This window comes from Lethenteron reissneri, chromosome 30 (assembly GCF_015708825.2).
Source record: "Lethenteron reissneri isolate LAM-NWPU_2019-01 chromosome 30, ASM1570882v1, whole genome shotgun sequence".
NCBI classification, from domain to species: domain Eukaryota; kingdom Metazoa; phylum Chordata; class Hyperoartia; order Petromyzontiformes; family Petromyzontidae; genus Lethenteron; species Lethenteron reissneri.
The window spans coordinates 8,621,162-8,637,898 of NC_083808.1; the positions used below are offsets into that span (position 1 = coordinate 8,621,162).

Genomic DNA, 16,737 nt, shown 5'->3' on the forward strand with positions numbered 1-16,737 from the left:
GCTTTCAATGATGAGACTGCAAGAGCAGACCCTGGGTGAGCAGCAGGCTGTCGACAGAGCAACCACCGCTGGATCTGTCAGAAGGTAGGACGAGATTTACATTGGACACGACTGTCTCTCGTCCTTGAGCACTTATCGAGAACGTGTGGAGCTTCTCTGCAGCCGGGGGGGGGGGGGGGGTGGAGTTGTCACCTGGCTCTCAGACATGACGTAGAGGTTTTCTTGTGTCCCATCGAACACCAGGTCTCTGTTAATGGCCGACTCGGCCTGGTGAAGAGTCCAGTTGCCAAGGGGTTTGTCGGCTCCGCGTAGAAATGCCTGCAAAATAGAGACAAAGACCACCCCATTTAGCCTTAACAGACTGTTGGAGCAAGTGGGGTTAGTGAGCACCTATGAAGGCCGGCACGGCACACAAGAAGGTGGGTGGCCAGCACCACGCCCGGCCGCCTTTGTCTTTCAAGTGGCAATGTTAACACACCGCACCAGCTACTCTTTTGAGGCCGAGTTGACCTAGGGGAGGCCCAGGACCGGTTCAGTCAATCGTCACTCGTATTGGCCGTAAGCAGGAATCGAATTCTGGTTGCTGGGTTCGTAGCGCAGTGCGCTAACCGCTGTGCCACCAATCCCCACAAGAAACGCCTGAACACACACACACACACAGAAAGGTCCCTGTTTAGCAGCCTTATAGGCCAAGTGAGTAAGTGCTGTTGATGAGCGTAGATCTGCCAAGGCTGGATTAGAATGCGCGAGGGTGCTATGGGCCAGCAGCACAACGCCAAGCCACATTTGGCATTTTCCATGCCCATGCCCAAACACCACACCAAGTACACACACACATATCATATGCTAAACACATTTTACAAATATACACATTTTACGCTCGTGATTAGATAAATACAAGGGGCAGTCCAAAAGCAATACGAATGTATTTGCAAATGCACACACACCTCTATCACGTACATCTTTATTTTCAACACAATATTGACTTTGAACCAAGATCCCTACTCTTGCTGGATGAGGGCCTCCCCACACCGTCCAGGCTGTGGAGGTTGTTTGACGACACTAAACCAGGCTGGTCAGTGCAGGTTGGTGAAGGCGGGGGGTGTATAGGTGTAGGTGCATGGAAGTACAGTACAACAAAACATTTTGCTGTACTGCCCGGCTGATGATCTACCACCCAAGGACTGTCCACTAGGGTCAACCGAGCTTGGGTTCTGAAATCCGACACAATTTGACGCATTCCGAGATTTGGTCACAGGCGCCTTTCGCCTTGCCTGCACCAAACTAGGAGAAGAGCCGCAGAATCCCAGCTCAACGACTCCATGCCAATGTTGTTGTTCACGGCTGCGAATCAAATCCAGGTTAATGTGGTGCAGTCGGTAATTAATCTATCACTGCTCCCCACACACACACATAGACATGCACAGAAATGAAAGTGCCCGTATACCCACATCCATACACACGCACGCATTCACATGTGCACGATTTGCAAGTAAAAATATAAACACAAGGACAAAGATTTCCTTGTTTAGCCTCTATAGAATACTGTGCAGGGCATGTGTTGTTACCAAATACATACAGTCAGTGAGGCAAATATAAAATGGAGTAGTGTGGCCAGGAATACATATGCCCAGAAGTCGTCTTCCCAGAACTACATATGTATTGGAAGATGCAGTGGTGGCCCATTCTGTACAATAATCAGATGCTATAGATGTGCATGCAGTTTGACAACTATTATTCTATTGCTGTTCCATGTGATTAACACACAACATCAAGGACAGACAAAACAAGTACACACACAAATACACACAGACACACAGACATGTTACCGAGGGCACGAAAAATGACAATGTTTCCACCGACATGGGCAAATAACCTCTACTGGTACCTTTCAGGTAAACACGCCGGTGGCTCGAACAACCTTTAAGAAAATTCTATTTCAAAAATCAAACAGTGTGGAATCAGAAGGGGTCATCGTCAAATAAAAGGAACAAGACTCTCGGCCTGGGACACGAGCACCCGGCTTTGTCTCGAGTGTCCGAGCTCCGAGTCGCTCGCGATCCAAGTATTGCCTCCCCGAGCCACCCACACCAACCCATAGCCTTGGGAACGTCCATCACAACGCCGACATCTTTGGCGCAACAGAGCGGTGGCGGCTTGCGTGCGTGCGCACGAACGCAAGACGCCACCCAGCAACGCGCGTTCATCGTGCCACCAGCAGCGGCAGCGACGGTAAAAAAAAATAAAATCGCTCATTCTGGGACGGTGGGGTCCCGTTACCCTCGCCACCGTTCCCCTCTCCCCCCTGCCGAGGAGTAAATCATGGGCGGCGGCGGTGGTGGTGGTGGGGCGGTGGCAGAAAGCCCACGCCGTGTTAGGCCCCGTGTCTGGCATTGACGCCGGATCCAGACAGCAATGGCCACAAAGACACGCCGGCCACACGGCACGGCGTTCCATGTGAAAAGATCCTTACGTGTCGCGCATTGTCAGATTAAAACAAAAAAATCGGCGAAGGAAGGACGTTTATTTGCCTTTGGTTAATGGGGCGGGTGTTGCTGAAAGACAGACGGACTGTAATTATGGCCAGATAGTTTTTTCGCTGTTACCGTGACGACACGTTTACAGCCACTGCTAGGCACAAAACGGCCGAATGTTTATTTCAGGAATGGCACCCTGCCAGCGGGCAGTGGCGAGTCTTGCGCTGTTTTGCACTTTTCGTTTCGGTTTCCAATTTTTGGGGTTTTGGTTTAGCAAGTTGACTGTGTAGAGCAGTTTAAAATGTCAACGTTATAACTGCAGCCAACTCTTTAAAAAGTAACAATTTTTAATTGTTCTTAATAAAAAGAAAATAACGATTCCCACCTGGTTCCTCAGGTTGCCAATGCATCAAATTAATCTTCCTTTGGTTAAAATTCCACACTTGAGCACTGCGATTCAAATATCTACACTAAAATAGCATTTTCATCATCAGTCACATTCTTATTGTGCTCCTGAAATTTAGACAGTAGATGATCTAAGCTGTGTGATGACCAAGAAATTCCGAAAGGCCTTTTAGTATCCATCTTGCACCATCACAAGACTGCAGCCCTCAGTCGCCGGTGTTCCACTCTGCCTACGCATCACCATTGCGAACGTAACCCTCAGGGGAATGCAAAACTTTCGGCCAAATTAGGAAACAAATAATAAGAAGTCCCTACAGTATGTACTTGCAAAATTCTTACAGTGCAGGGTTATCACACAGGTCCTGCTGTGTTTCACAGACGGGTATAGAGGTCGGGCAGGGTGTGACACCAGCACACGTGGCCAACCCGTTCTCGAATAGCACCACGGGATCTTTAACGTCCACTGTGACTAAAATTAAAAACTGCTGTTTATTTTATCAGGTGAGGCCCACTCAGCTATATATCTCTGATCTGAACGAACTAGGCCTGGTCACCACGCACTTCAACCCGCACTGACCAGAGTGGTGATGTCCGGTTAAAGAACCCCCATGATGAACAATATGGATAGGCCTTCATCCTATGGATTATTAAAAACTAAACTATTAATATTTTTTTACCAGGTGAAGCCCACCTGAACTATACAGCTCTTATTCAGAAGCGACCTTGGCCACAAATGATAGGTCAACAAAGTGGCTTATCGCGTGGAAATTTATAGCAGCCAAATACTTTTACTGCAGCTGTGCACCCCTTCGATTCTCAATCGTAAAAAAATGCATAGCATCAATAAATACATAGGTTTGATGAAATTAAGTAGTTGTACTTAACTCCCCGTGCTTAATTTGTGTTGATGAGTTACCTTCTAAAAATATCTAGCATGTCTCTCGCACCCCCAAAAAAGGGCATCTCGCACCCTCCAGGGGGTGCGTGCGCCCCAGGTTAAGAACCACTGCTCTAAACGCACGTTTCTAAAGCCACCCGCAGTATTGACCAGGGTGGCCGCTGGGCTCAAACCATAGACCTCTGCAACACGCAGCAAACGGGCTACCGCTCAGCCACATCACCCCACCCGCCCCACAAAAATAAATAAATAAATAACCATTATGTCACAAATGTGTGGACAGTTTCAAGCACAATTAATCTGTTTCAGTGTTTCCGGGGAGTTGGCCTCCATGCCGTGCCAAGCGAGCGAGCGGGCGGGCAGGGGTTAGCCTCCACCGCGAGTCCCGCGATGGCACGTGGGCGCGCGGGGGGCTGCTTGTCGCACCTTCACGAGTCGCCCCGCGGAGTCTCCCACGAAGGCGATCGTCCACCGCTGTTCGACGAGGGTGGTGGCGACGGCCGTGAGGTGGACGTCGGGGAACACGGCCAGCGCCGGCGACACCAGCGTCTGGCGACCCACGATGGGGTTGGGCAGGTGGTCGACGCCGCACTCCGCCGCTTGCCCACTCTGGCGACGAGCGACGGGAGAAACCAAAATGCTCAGCGGGCGCAGTGCGGCACGTGCCGTGTGAAATTTCATGAACGCAAAAAATGTTATTCCGTGATTCGAAAAGTGTCCATAATTTATTTGTCAATTGCGTACATCGAGGGATACCTGTATTAGGCATTTAAAAAAATTTATAAATCCTGACATCCAGTCCGGCTGTGACACCGATATCAAAAGGTCCTGTCATTTTAACGAAGGCCACATTAATTCCATTTACAGCATGGAATATTGATGAGATTGCTCTTTATCTTCCAATTATACGTTGTTAAAATGTGAAAGGCTATATAAAAGGTTAAAATAACAAGACCGAACTCGCAGAAAGTTTCAAGCCATGACAGAAGACAAATAAGCGATAGAGGATGACAACAGAGTTGCAGACAATTCGGCGGACGTGCAGTGAAATGAGAGAACAAAGACAAGAAACCAAGACGTATTGCGATGACACAGGAGACACAAGAGACACAGACAAGAGGCTGAGGATGCAGCAATAGAAAGATGTGTGGACAAGCAGCATAGGACGTAGGAGAGTAGAGAACATACAGATGAGAGATAGAGATGCAGTGGGGATGGGTGAGAAGAGATGCAGATGACAGATGTAGCAACAGAAAACAATGAGATCACACCGCCAAATTTCCCGCACCTCCGATTAGCACGGTTGGCTACGTGCATAGACTTACAAAGCCGAGGTCGAGGAAAGCGACGACAGGAGGGAGATGTAATTCAGAAGAGCGAGATGGCATGGAGACGCGGAGACGCGATACAAAGCGGACATTCTCACCACCAACCCCACCAGACCCCTAAACTCCGCCGACCACCCCACCTCCGCTGCACTTCGAGCGGCGACGACAAAGCGGGGGATTGCCGAGTCGGGCAGGAGAGCTCATCACGCTACACATTTGTACGCGTTAATGACGTGAGCTCAATTAATTATATTTCAAAGCAGTGCATGGTCGTTTGTAGCGGGGAAGGGTCAGGTCATGTTAAGGGCAATCTTAAAGAGCTCGGGGGGCAGGGGGGGTGGTGGTCAGATTTGGACCTGCTGGCTACAATTCGATCAGTCCTGGTAGAAGAGGATCATACTGGCAGAAACACAAATAGATCACGGAGGCAGACAAAGAGACAGGCAGACAGAGAGCTAGCCTGGTTGCCAAGGAGCTGGCAACATCTGTGCCAAATCCAGGACAGCACCGTTAGATTCTGGGCTCCAGTCTGGGTGTCAGCCGCCTGTGATCAAACCAGGTTCTCAAGTGCTGAGAATTGGTCTCCTTTGAGTTGCCAATGGGGCTGCACAAAAAGACAACTTGATGCACCGTTTGCAAATTATGGTTATTTTCACGTGGCGATCTTTGGCATCTTTAGCGAAGATCACTACATGCACGTAACCCGAAAGGTAAATACAAAACTAAGTATGTTATGATACTGTAGTAATGTTTGGAGCAAGGCAAAGAGATAGGTTAAGGAATGAAGGAGTAGTGAAAAGAACAGGCTGCCACCAATGCTGCTATCAAAACAAAAAGCTATCAGAGGGAAACAGGCAGGACCAGTCATGAGAACAACTGATGATTAACTGACCGTAATCAACTACAGAATGGAGTCCTGAGAGAAGGTGGTGAAAGAAGCAAAATAAAAGACGGAAAAAGAGACGGCGAGGTGAAACCAAAGAGTTTGGAGGCTGCCGCTGGAGAGCATCTTGGGAGAGGAAGCGATGGCACGGAAGAAACAGGGAGGACGAGACTTGTTGCCCAACAGCGCCAAGGACAATAACAGCCGAGAGAGAGAGGCGTAACCGGCGACAAGAACGAAGCGGCTACGCACCGAGACGTGACTGTTGGTGCACACGAGCGAGCTGACGTATTCCACGTAGGCCGAGGCGTCCTCCCCGCGGTAGCACGCCTCGCGCGCCTTCTCCACGGCCTCGTTGATGCGCGGCACGGCGAACGCGCACAGCGATGATGCCGTCGCGGCGCCCGCCGACGCCGCCGCCTCCTCGGCGAATGCCACGAACAGCGCCTGCTCGCCGGCCGCCCCGGACGCCCCGGACGCGATCTCCGAGCCCAGGCGGCCGAGCGACGCCGCGCGAGCGAGCACGTGCTGCCGCCCGGAGCCGGGCTCGCCGGGCGGGCCGGAGGCGTCGCACGCGAGCGGCACCTCCACGTACGACAGGAAGTTGAGGTCCCTCTTGCAGAAGCGGCCCACGAACGTGCGCGGGTCCCCGCGCGCGAACCGCGGCTCCTTGCGCTGGAACACGAAGTAGGCGAACTGGCCGGCCTCGAACGCCGCCACGAAGCTGTGGTCGAACTGCGAGTACTCCCCACGCAGGTAGTACTCGTCGTCGTGGGTGAACGGGTCGCCCACGCCGGGGCCCGCGCCACCCGCCGGCGGCAGAAAGCGGATGGAGAGCGGCTTCAGCTTCTGCCGGCCTCCCGCGGTGCCCACGAAGAGCATGTCGCGCTCGCCGGCGCGCGCCACGAAGCCCACCGCGGCCTCGGCGCCCGACACGACGGCCTGCAGCGAGGTGGGCGCGTCGGCGCGGTACAGCACGCGGCTGACGTTGGCCGCGTCGCGCTCCGTGCAGGTGCCGTGGTGCACGCTGCCGCACGCCACCACGCGGCCCCGCGCCGCGTCCAGCGCCAGCAGCACGACGGCGTCGTCCGCCTCGCGCACCTCGCACACGTCCGGGAAGGGCGGCAGGCACTCGAGGCTGTCGGGCACGGGACCCGTCACTGCCTCCGCCTTGTCGGCGAGCAGCGCCGTCAGCTGCAGCAGGCGGTTGGTGCCGCCCACGTAGACGTCGCCCGTGTCGGGACTGTACGCGAGGTGAGTGAGCGGGCGGGCGTCGGGGAAGGAGCGCGGCAGCGGCGAGTGCGATGGATGCGCCGGAGCCGGCAGCGGCAGCAGCAGCAGCAGCAGCCGCAGCAGCAGCGCTGACAGCTGCATGGCCCTACGCCTGCAAGGCAGCACACGGAAATGCACGCTCCAATTATGACCGTCGCACTTTATCACTACGGTAGGACGGTGGCAGTGGTTAACGCACCGATTGCCAGCAACAGCCAGCATCGTTGGCGAGTGATGGGACCTGGCACCCTCTCCTATACCACCCTGCACTGCCCGGGGTGGTGAAGTAAAGTCAAACAACCCTCCATTACTTACACGGCATGGGGAGGCCACATCTGGCGATGGATTGACCAAGCGGCGATATATTTTTGTTATTATCATCGTCGCTGCTATGGCATTACTACTACTCGCAGTCAAAAGTCAAAGTGTTGGTTTCCTCCTCGAAAAACTGGGGGGGGCAGTTCTCAGATCTGAAAAATCCTCAGCCACGGGTGGAAACTCCACATTGCTCTCTGCTGGGGACGAGTCGATGAATGCGACTACTGCAAGTGGCGACTTCCCACAAAGTAGTTACACATCTTCTGGACTCCAGAGCGATGAATGGCAGAGTTGACTCTCAACCAGAATGTGAACTTGCAAGCCTTCGAAATGCACCACCCATTGTGACAGTGGGTATTGCGTGCTTATTAATCCGCGCGAAACATTTACCTGTTAAGTTTGTAACTTAATTTGGAGCTTCCGTGACTGCAGGAATTATTCTTTGGTTCTTTCGGTAAAGTCACGTATAAAGATAAAATAAAAAATAGTATTTAATTTAATTTATTATTTTATCTTTATACGTGACTTTACCGAAAGAACCAAAGAATGTTAAGTTTCAAATTTAATGTTAAGTTTGTCTCAGAGGCTAATGCACAGCCTATCCAGATGCTGAAAATGTTTTAACACTGTATCATAAGGCATAAAAACAAGGGCGTCTACACAAACATTCCATTATGCAACTGTTACTAATTACGCATGTTGAAAGTGAATGAATGTTGTACGGGCAACAGCACAAGAGCTGCTGCGGTCAGGAAGTGCTGGCATACATTGACCATCAACCTCCGAACCTGCAGCCGACACTGATGGATGGATGGACGTTGTACAAGTCTAGAGGCGTCAGACTGTTTGCAAGCATCTGCGCGCGTTCGGTGTCCGCGCACAAGTCGCGAGTAGGTATACCCCCCCTGCCTTTGTGTGTCCTTACGTCTGTGCGTGCGTGTACATGGCTGGCGCATGAGCGAGTGCGCGCGCCCGAAGTGAAAGTGGTGGTGCAATGGTCAGTGCACAAACGCACTGCGAACCCGGCAACCTGCATTTGATTTACAGCCACGGTGAACATCAGTGGCGAGTGACATCTGAACCTTTCCTGGGCCTCCCCCCCAGCTCGAGTCAATACGAGCCCCTTGTGCTGTGTGTGGATATCGGCACGTGGGACACCGAATCAGAATATCTATTTATCCTGGAGGAATCCGATGAGCTATGAAGCTCGTTTTCACAGCTGCCAAGTGGGAGACGAAGATGGGCACACCGTGGCGATTCGGTCACAACACCCTCGCGTGGACCGTGCCAACTTGAATTAGGGCGCTCGCTGACAGCACACATGCTCCAACACTTCTGTTAAGGCGGCAACGGGGATCTTCGTACGTGGCCCGTGCCCGGAGGACGTGGTACGTGTCGGCGCGCGAGTATGTGCCTGCGCTTGTCCGTGCGCGCACGCGTCTCCCCGTGCGAGTTGTGTGCGTGCGATCCCCCGCGTCTCTGCGCACCGGGGGGCTGCATCGCGGACGGGCGGGCGGGCGGGCGGGCGGGCGGGCTGCACGAGCTCTGCTCGCTGAGATATAAACACGGGGGGCGATTGTTCTGTGGAGAGAAGGCTTCCGGCCGCGTCTGCACAACGCTTCCTGTGACCCCCACCCCCCCCCCAACTACTCCCCACTCCTCTGGCCCAAACTCACTCACGACGGGACAGCACAGCACAGCAAACCGCGAGCCAGGGACACAGTCTCCTGGCTCCCACTGGATCCAGATCCAGACCTCCCCCCCCCCCACACCGCTTCAACCGCGAGCACATGCACACAAAGACGCCCCGTGTAGCCTTAACAGACTGTTGGAGCAAGTAGGGATAGCGAGCAGGACATATGAAGGCCGGCACCGCGCACGAGAGGGTGGTGTGGTCCACACCACGCACGGCCGTCTTTGTCTTCCCAGTGGTGATGCTTACGCACCGCATCAAGTACTCATTTGAGGCCGAGTAGACCCACAAAAAAGCCCATAAACCAGTTTAAATACTCGCCACGGATGTCAGGCGTGGCCAGGATTCGAACTCGGACGACTGGGTTCGTAGTGCAGCGCAATAGCATCTCACACTTACCCCTCACCAAACACAGACACACGTACGCAGCCCCATTGAGTGCTATCAGCAAGCACCTCCCACAGCTAAACGACCACATCTGGCCCCCATCGCGATGACAAGATGGACATTGGCGGCTGGGGGCCCCGGTGGAATTCGCTCATTACTCGAGCGATAGTTGTGCATGCCGTGTGTGTGTGTGTTTGTGTGTTCGTGCCTTTTCAGAGTGCGGGCTTGCAGGAGGCATGCGGGCGTGTTATGCTACACATGTGCGCTGTATCTACTATACAAACAAACGTGTATGTTATGTGCGCCGGAGACATCAGAGAGTTGTGTAAAATGTGAGAAGGCTCAAAATAAAATGTTCAACTTGTTTGCCCTCCAACCACCAAATATAGGACTTCAAATAGACAATAATCATGATAATAATGATTATATCATAAATCTACACAATACCTATACATATAATGCACCCAGATCTCGTCAGATCTTGCAAGCAGGGGGGTGAGCCTCGATACTTCCTGGATGGGAGACCACGTGTATAACATGTGTTATAGGTTACGTGGCTGTATTTTGGACGACTGAGGTTCAGTGCAGCAAAATCCATTGTTGTACCGTACTTCTATTGTCCCACACAGCCATCCTCCCCACCGTCAACAATCCGTTGCAACCAGCTTAGTGACGTATAGTCAAACAGCCCCCCCGTGACTCACGCAGCATAGAGAGCGCTCCTCATCCAGCACCGGCTTGACTCCGGGCAGTGTTCACACATACGTGGACAAATCTTGCATGTTCATCCGTTAAAAACCGCCGCTCCGGCTGAAAGCGCTGATTGAATAAACGAACGCCCCAGCAAATTAAGAGGTTTGTCATCTCGCCGGGAAGATTAAAAGGAAAGCCCTGAGGCCGGGCAAGGACGGAAGTGAGACGGGGGGGGGGGGGCGACCGTGGGTCTCTCAGGGTCGCCGTCTGCCGCCCATTGTGTGCCCGAGGAAAGCACGAGGCGATAACCCTGACGTGTGCTCCCAGGTCGTGGGAAACCTGGCGCCCACTCTCCGCCCCCTCCCCTCCCCAGCCCTCCCTGGCTTCTTCCTGCAACTCAAACCCGCCAACATTGCCAAACCCACCAACGACGCCATTCCCACAAAACCTCACCAAACCCTGCCAATGTAGTCAATGCCACCAACCACCCGGCCTCAGCAAACTGCAACCACTCTTGAGCCTCGCTTATTCCACTGCGTCGCTTGTAACCATGACCCCTGGGGGTCAGGTAAATGTCTCTGTTCAAAATCATTGACAGCAGAGGTGGCTTTATTTTGCAACTGGCCACGATAACAATTCTCACACGTCGATTATTGCGATATATCATATTGTACTTAAATTATTATCGCGTGGTTTTAGTGCTTTTCTGTAATGCCAGTATGGACAAAGATTACTTGCACATTCTTGAACTGCAGTTCACTCAAAGCTTTCTAATTATGCAACTTCCAATCATTCAGCTGTCAGTTACACAAGAAAAGAAAATCATTAAATTAACAGTACTACAAAAGTCGAGGCTTACTTTATGTTGAGATGCAGTAAAGCAAGCGGTGTTTCATGGGTAATGCTGTATATAGCCATTTTTTAGATCCTGTAATCATTGTGTGAGATTCCACAAATACAGTAATTCGTCAAGTTATACCAAAAAATAGATAGGAACTATGCAACGTGATACAATATGCATTCATGTTGAACTTCTTTGCGAACCTACCCGTAGGCCAACCGTGCTAATCGGAGGGGGCGAACGGCGTGGTATAAACAGCGTGGTATAAACGTCGTGGTATAAACGGCGTGATATTGCCATATCCACGGCAACCCGAGCGGGAACCAGCACCAAAACCCGGGCCATCCCCACCCGCCACGGCGATGTTGCGCAGACCCATCGAATTCACCGCTCACGTGACGTTCAATGAGTGGCAGCAGGAGGACTGGCGCCGACAAGCCGGAGGGCACAATGTGTTTTTTTCGCGCTCCATCCAAAGTTGTATACGTTATCTTACTCGCTCTAGCGGAATTAACCGCCGATAAACACGTAACTAGGTCAACCAGTTTCGTTATGTAATGTAAAAAAAAAAATCGCTCGTCCATAGTCTGTCTATGTGCTGCAACTTCTCCGTCCAGGCACGAGCCGGTTATACTTTTTCTTTTTTAAAAACCCTGACCACCTTGACGAAGGTGCCGAGTTAACGTTGTCAAACTGAAAGATCGAAAGCCTTTATGCCGTCTGTTCGTTCGTCCAGCAGTCATTAACGGCGGGGCGATGGGGGGTCACGATATAAAGATGCTCCAATATTAACGAACCCACAGTATATGTCTTGCTATTCAGAATTATAAAAAAAAATCAGCCAATTTTATCAAAGAGTTGCCTGAAACGCTTTGACACAAACCATATCAAGAATAATTGTATAGAAATGTACAAACGGATTCATGCACGGACAGCTATACCCGTCAGCTTCAGACTGCTAATTAAATACTTACAAATGGCAAACACGTTGGAAAATGCGTTACTCGATCCACGTGTGTACGCATGATTTTTCTAAATGTGCTCATGAATACCAACGTAGTCCCGTACACTTATTTCTTATCTTAACAAGAGAATTGTTATGCAACTCTGTGTGTGTGTGTGTGTGTTAAGTTCATGCGTGAATGTCTTGCATCAGGCATGGGTTTTGTATGCGTGCCAATCCTGGTAGTTACACCAACACGCTCTCATCTGACGAGTGCATAGGGTGTCATAAATGTGACTGTTAACGACGTAGAGTCTGCTGGGTGGCAGGCAATCCCCATTGACACCTCTTTAGTTAAAAATGGGACAATATGAAATATTTAAACAGATGGACGGCTGCTGCGCGCACACGCGCACTCATTCATACACACACGCACGCGTCCGTACCAACGTGCACGCGCTGGTGTGCGCACGCCATCTGGAAGATTACCATCCTTAAAAGCCCTTCTTGTACGATTCAGGGCATGTAATAATAACAGAGATTAGTACAAAAAAAAGCTCTCCTTCTCTGAAAACGATCACTTATTAATTTGTTTTGGGGGGGGGGGGGTGGGAGAGAAATAGTTGACTAAAAGCCACAGGAAACGTACGAGCAGATAAAGGGTGCAACGACAACGCAGACAGACCCGTCGACATTCTTGTGGGCGATCCCTGCAGCCTCTCTGTGAAAGGCCAAATGTGTGCAGCCCTGCAATTTCTTGCTCAAGCCACTGCTGGCAGATGGGGCCTCCCACTGCTATTGGAAATGGGCCCTCGACTGGAATGCCCTCTAAGAGAAGCCACTCCCATCAGGGGATGCTAGGCTCCTCTTCCACGCTGGCTAGACGCCTCGGAAGAAGTAGGAATACCCACACACCTCTACGCAGATCGACCAACTGGTGAAAGGGGCCTCTGTTAAGAGGGAGCTCTAGAGAACGCCGCCCGCCAACCCCCTTAGATGGTATGGGGCCTACTCTTCCATGACGAGCTGATGTCTTGGAAGCAGCTGACAAGATCTACATTTTACCCAACCACACTTGACCTGGCCAATCGACAAACTGTGGTGAACACATTTAAACTGCTGGGTGGACAAATGTGACGGCGGGCACGGTGTGTGTGTGTGTGGGGGGGGGATTTAATACATTTGCACCACTGCTTTGGCTGCCACAAGTGCAGCTCGTTAAAAATAGATACGTAAATACGGCAGACTACAGGTGCGATGATAACACCCCACTTACAACGACACGCGTTATCTTTACACGTAAAGGAACAGCGAGAGTGCATCTGCCAGATCAGCCACGTGTACAGGTTAAGTAAGTTAACTTCCTTCTCAGCCGATAAGAATCTCATCAGACGGAAAGAATGTGTGCGGGTCAACATCAATTATTAATACAAAGCAATATTTCACAGCCGTGCGCGTATATAACCGTACTTGACAGGCACATATTTGCGAGAATGAATCTCCAGCTGCGCACAAGCCAAATAATATATTCCACGCCACCTGCATATTACGAGATGTGCACAATTACTCGCACGAGCCCAATACGGACCAGCAGGATACAACATTATTCAGCCCCCCCCCCAACACAAAGATTCCCTCCCTGAGCCACAAAGAGATAGGATAGACGAGTGCTGTTCCGCGAGAAACTATTACAGCTGTCGGGACACATGGTGAGGGGGGGGGGGCGTGGGGCTAGCTGATGTCTTGACCCAATGCCTTTCGATTTCCTTCTCAGTCCTCATGTTTACACACGCAGAGGACATCCATTGCTTTTAGAGGAGGGTTCAGATATTGTACCGCTTACCGCTCGCTGATCTTGCCCGTGTGCCAGGAATGTGCCCCAGACCATCAGGATTTGCAGCACGCGCACATTAATAGTCAATGCTGTCTATTCAATAAGCCCAACGTGCCGACATTGCGGTCCTAGTTGTTTGTACGGTGCTGCGCCCCCCCCCCCCCCACCAATCATTTGGGATGACGAATGCAATTGATCGGTAAGAATGAACATCAGGCGTCTGTGCGACTGCATTTGCATGACGGAATCATTGCGCAACAGGGCAGAAATACATGAGGCCTAAGTAAACTCTGGGCTGCATCATTTCACCGGGGTTTTTTTTTAAAGAGGCGATTCAAGCCAATTCGTCCCACGTTCGTGCACTTTTACGGAAAGTATTTCCCTCGTGGGGTGAAATGGTAGCGCTGGAGTTGGCGCACCGCACAATCAGCTCAAGTGACCCGAGTTGAATTCCTGAACCCAGGCTAACATTGGTGGCAAATGATATCCGAACGAGCCCTACCCAACCCCTTCACTGAAAGCTCACAAACAAGCGAGGTGATGTATAGTTATTTTAAAATAAAACTGTCATGGTATGGGGGTGTGGGCTTCGTATAATGTTGTTTCTAGAATAATAACCACAAATTATTGAGGTAAGACAAGCGCGTCATTAAATTAAAAGCCACGAGCATGATTTGGGTGGGAGTTGTTGTTTTTTTTTGCAGCGTGCCGCTTGTGAAATGCCCACAAAGAGTTGTTTGTTACATTTCGGTAATGTCATTTCTAAGTTCCTGGCTCTTTAAACAAGCGAATGAACCCACACCCGCCTGCCCAACACAGGAAGTCTGTTCAATGTCCAGATCGTATGAATGTGCAAGTGCACTCGGTAATTAATTTTGATGGAACGAAGCCACCCCCGGTGCCACCGCCGAGTTTCCTCCGTCCCTCTTGTAGACACCCTCGCATATCCCCGCCCATCCCCCGCCCATCCCCCGCCCCACTCTGCCCTCTCTCAAACTGACCCTGCAGATTTAGCAACATTCCCTGGGCGAGTACAAATCAAATTAATAACTTTCCCACGAAGTTCACGTAACCCAGCCTGGCCCAGCTGTGCACACGTGCGAGAACACGCGCACGTGCGAGAACACGCGCACGCGCGAGAACACGCGCACGCGCGCACACACACAGACGCACGCGCGCACACACACAGACGCACGCGCGCACACACACAGACGCACGCGCGCACACACACGCGCTGGCATTTTCAAGGATATTCACACACGTTGCATTCGCGCCATACACATAACATGCGGGCACGCATTACCAGCCGCAGAGCGATACCCAAGGGACTCCTTACCCAAGCCTGCAACGGCTTAAGTTGTCTCGCCGGCCTTAGCGGCACGTCGGCGCATATCGTGGGCACGTCGTTACGGCCTCGTGAAATACCGCGACATGAAGCCACGTCGACAGCGGCTGCATTTGTAGGCAGAGGATGATCGTTTTGTAGGGATGAATACCTCGCCGCGTATACCGCACGAAAACCACATTAGTTTTAAGAGAGGGATTCTTTTTTTTTTAAGATTGATGGGTTTTTTTTTTTGTTGCAGCGCCGTTCAGCAGCAGAAGTGCGGAGCTTCACAATCCGGGACGGCAAAAATTCTCCGCATCAGAGCGTGGAAATTGCGAGCAAGCGCCGCACGTAAAGCCGACCACACGGAGCACGATTATAAAATGCATTTCATTTCCTTTCACCGCCCATTCATCGGCTTCCGCGCGATGAAAGCGGCGCTAAATTGGATCGATGGGGACCGACAGGACGGACAATGCAGATACATGCCCGGGAGGAGACGAATTTGTCAATAAAATCAATGTCCGTCGGCAATCAACCAAGCGGTGTTAGATTTCACACCTACTCTACTTAGCTTTAGGCACCAAGTGTGAACTGGGTCAAAGCCTCGCAGATAGCGTGCATTTCAATGTAATAATACCACCGTGCCGACCTCTAATGACTTAAAAGTTTCTCCGTGCTTGTGTTAATAAAATAAAGTGCCGACTGTTTTTGTTTTTTCAAAATCTGCCGATTAAGCGCACGGGTTCCCATTGTGTTTGGCAGTATGGATTCTTTCAAAACATTTTGTCGGGGCCCAGAATTTATATTTCCTTTCCTTGCACCGCTAATAAGTCTGGGGAGTGGTGGCCGATTGCCAAGGGACACCGGGCTGTCTACACACGCCACGTTTCACGCTGCGCTGACCCAAGCTCTGAAATCATTGACGGCTCAATACATTCACGGGGAGTGCACAGCAACGTCCTTGCAATTACCATTACGAGGTCATCACGACTGATGCCAAGACACTTCATCACTGGTTCCATTCTTCCGAGGATCGAAAAGGAATGTTGCGGAACGAAAAAATATAACATCGCAGCGTCTCCAATTCCAAGTCTCGCCAACCTGTTTCTCCATGCCCCCCCCCACCCATTGCAATGTCCTCCTCCGGAATTAGAAAACATGTTGAAGTCATGGGTATTGCATCTCGTCATTTCAAAACAGAAAATGTGGGAAAAGAGGTTAAGTTCACAATCCAGACGATTGAAATTCTTGTGAACGCCGTAGAAGTTCCGTGACAGTTTTGATAACACCGAGTAAGACTAAAACTATTTAAACTCAAGTAAATGTCGAGTCCCAGCAAGATGAATACAACAAATCAGGCAACAACAAAGAGACTCTCGACATGGCTAAACCTTCGTGAGCAAGATTGAACAGCAGTCAACTCAACATTAATACG

At 51.2% G+C, this 16,737-nt stretch overlaps 1 protein-coding gene across 1 annotated transcript in view; it reads right to left on the reverse strand.

Moving 5' to 3' along the window:
• Window positions 1–16,737, reverse strand: part of LOC133349491 (plexin-B3-like) — a 132,244-nt gene that overhangs the window by 54,747 nt on the left and 60,760 nt on the right. The window contains 3 exon segments of the mRNA XM_061562992.1: window positions 193–318; window positions 4,207–4,389; window positions 6,244–7,375. Coding sequence (XP_061418976.1) covers window positions 193–318; window positions 4,207–4,389; window positions 6,244–7,375 — 1,441 coding nt within the window.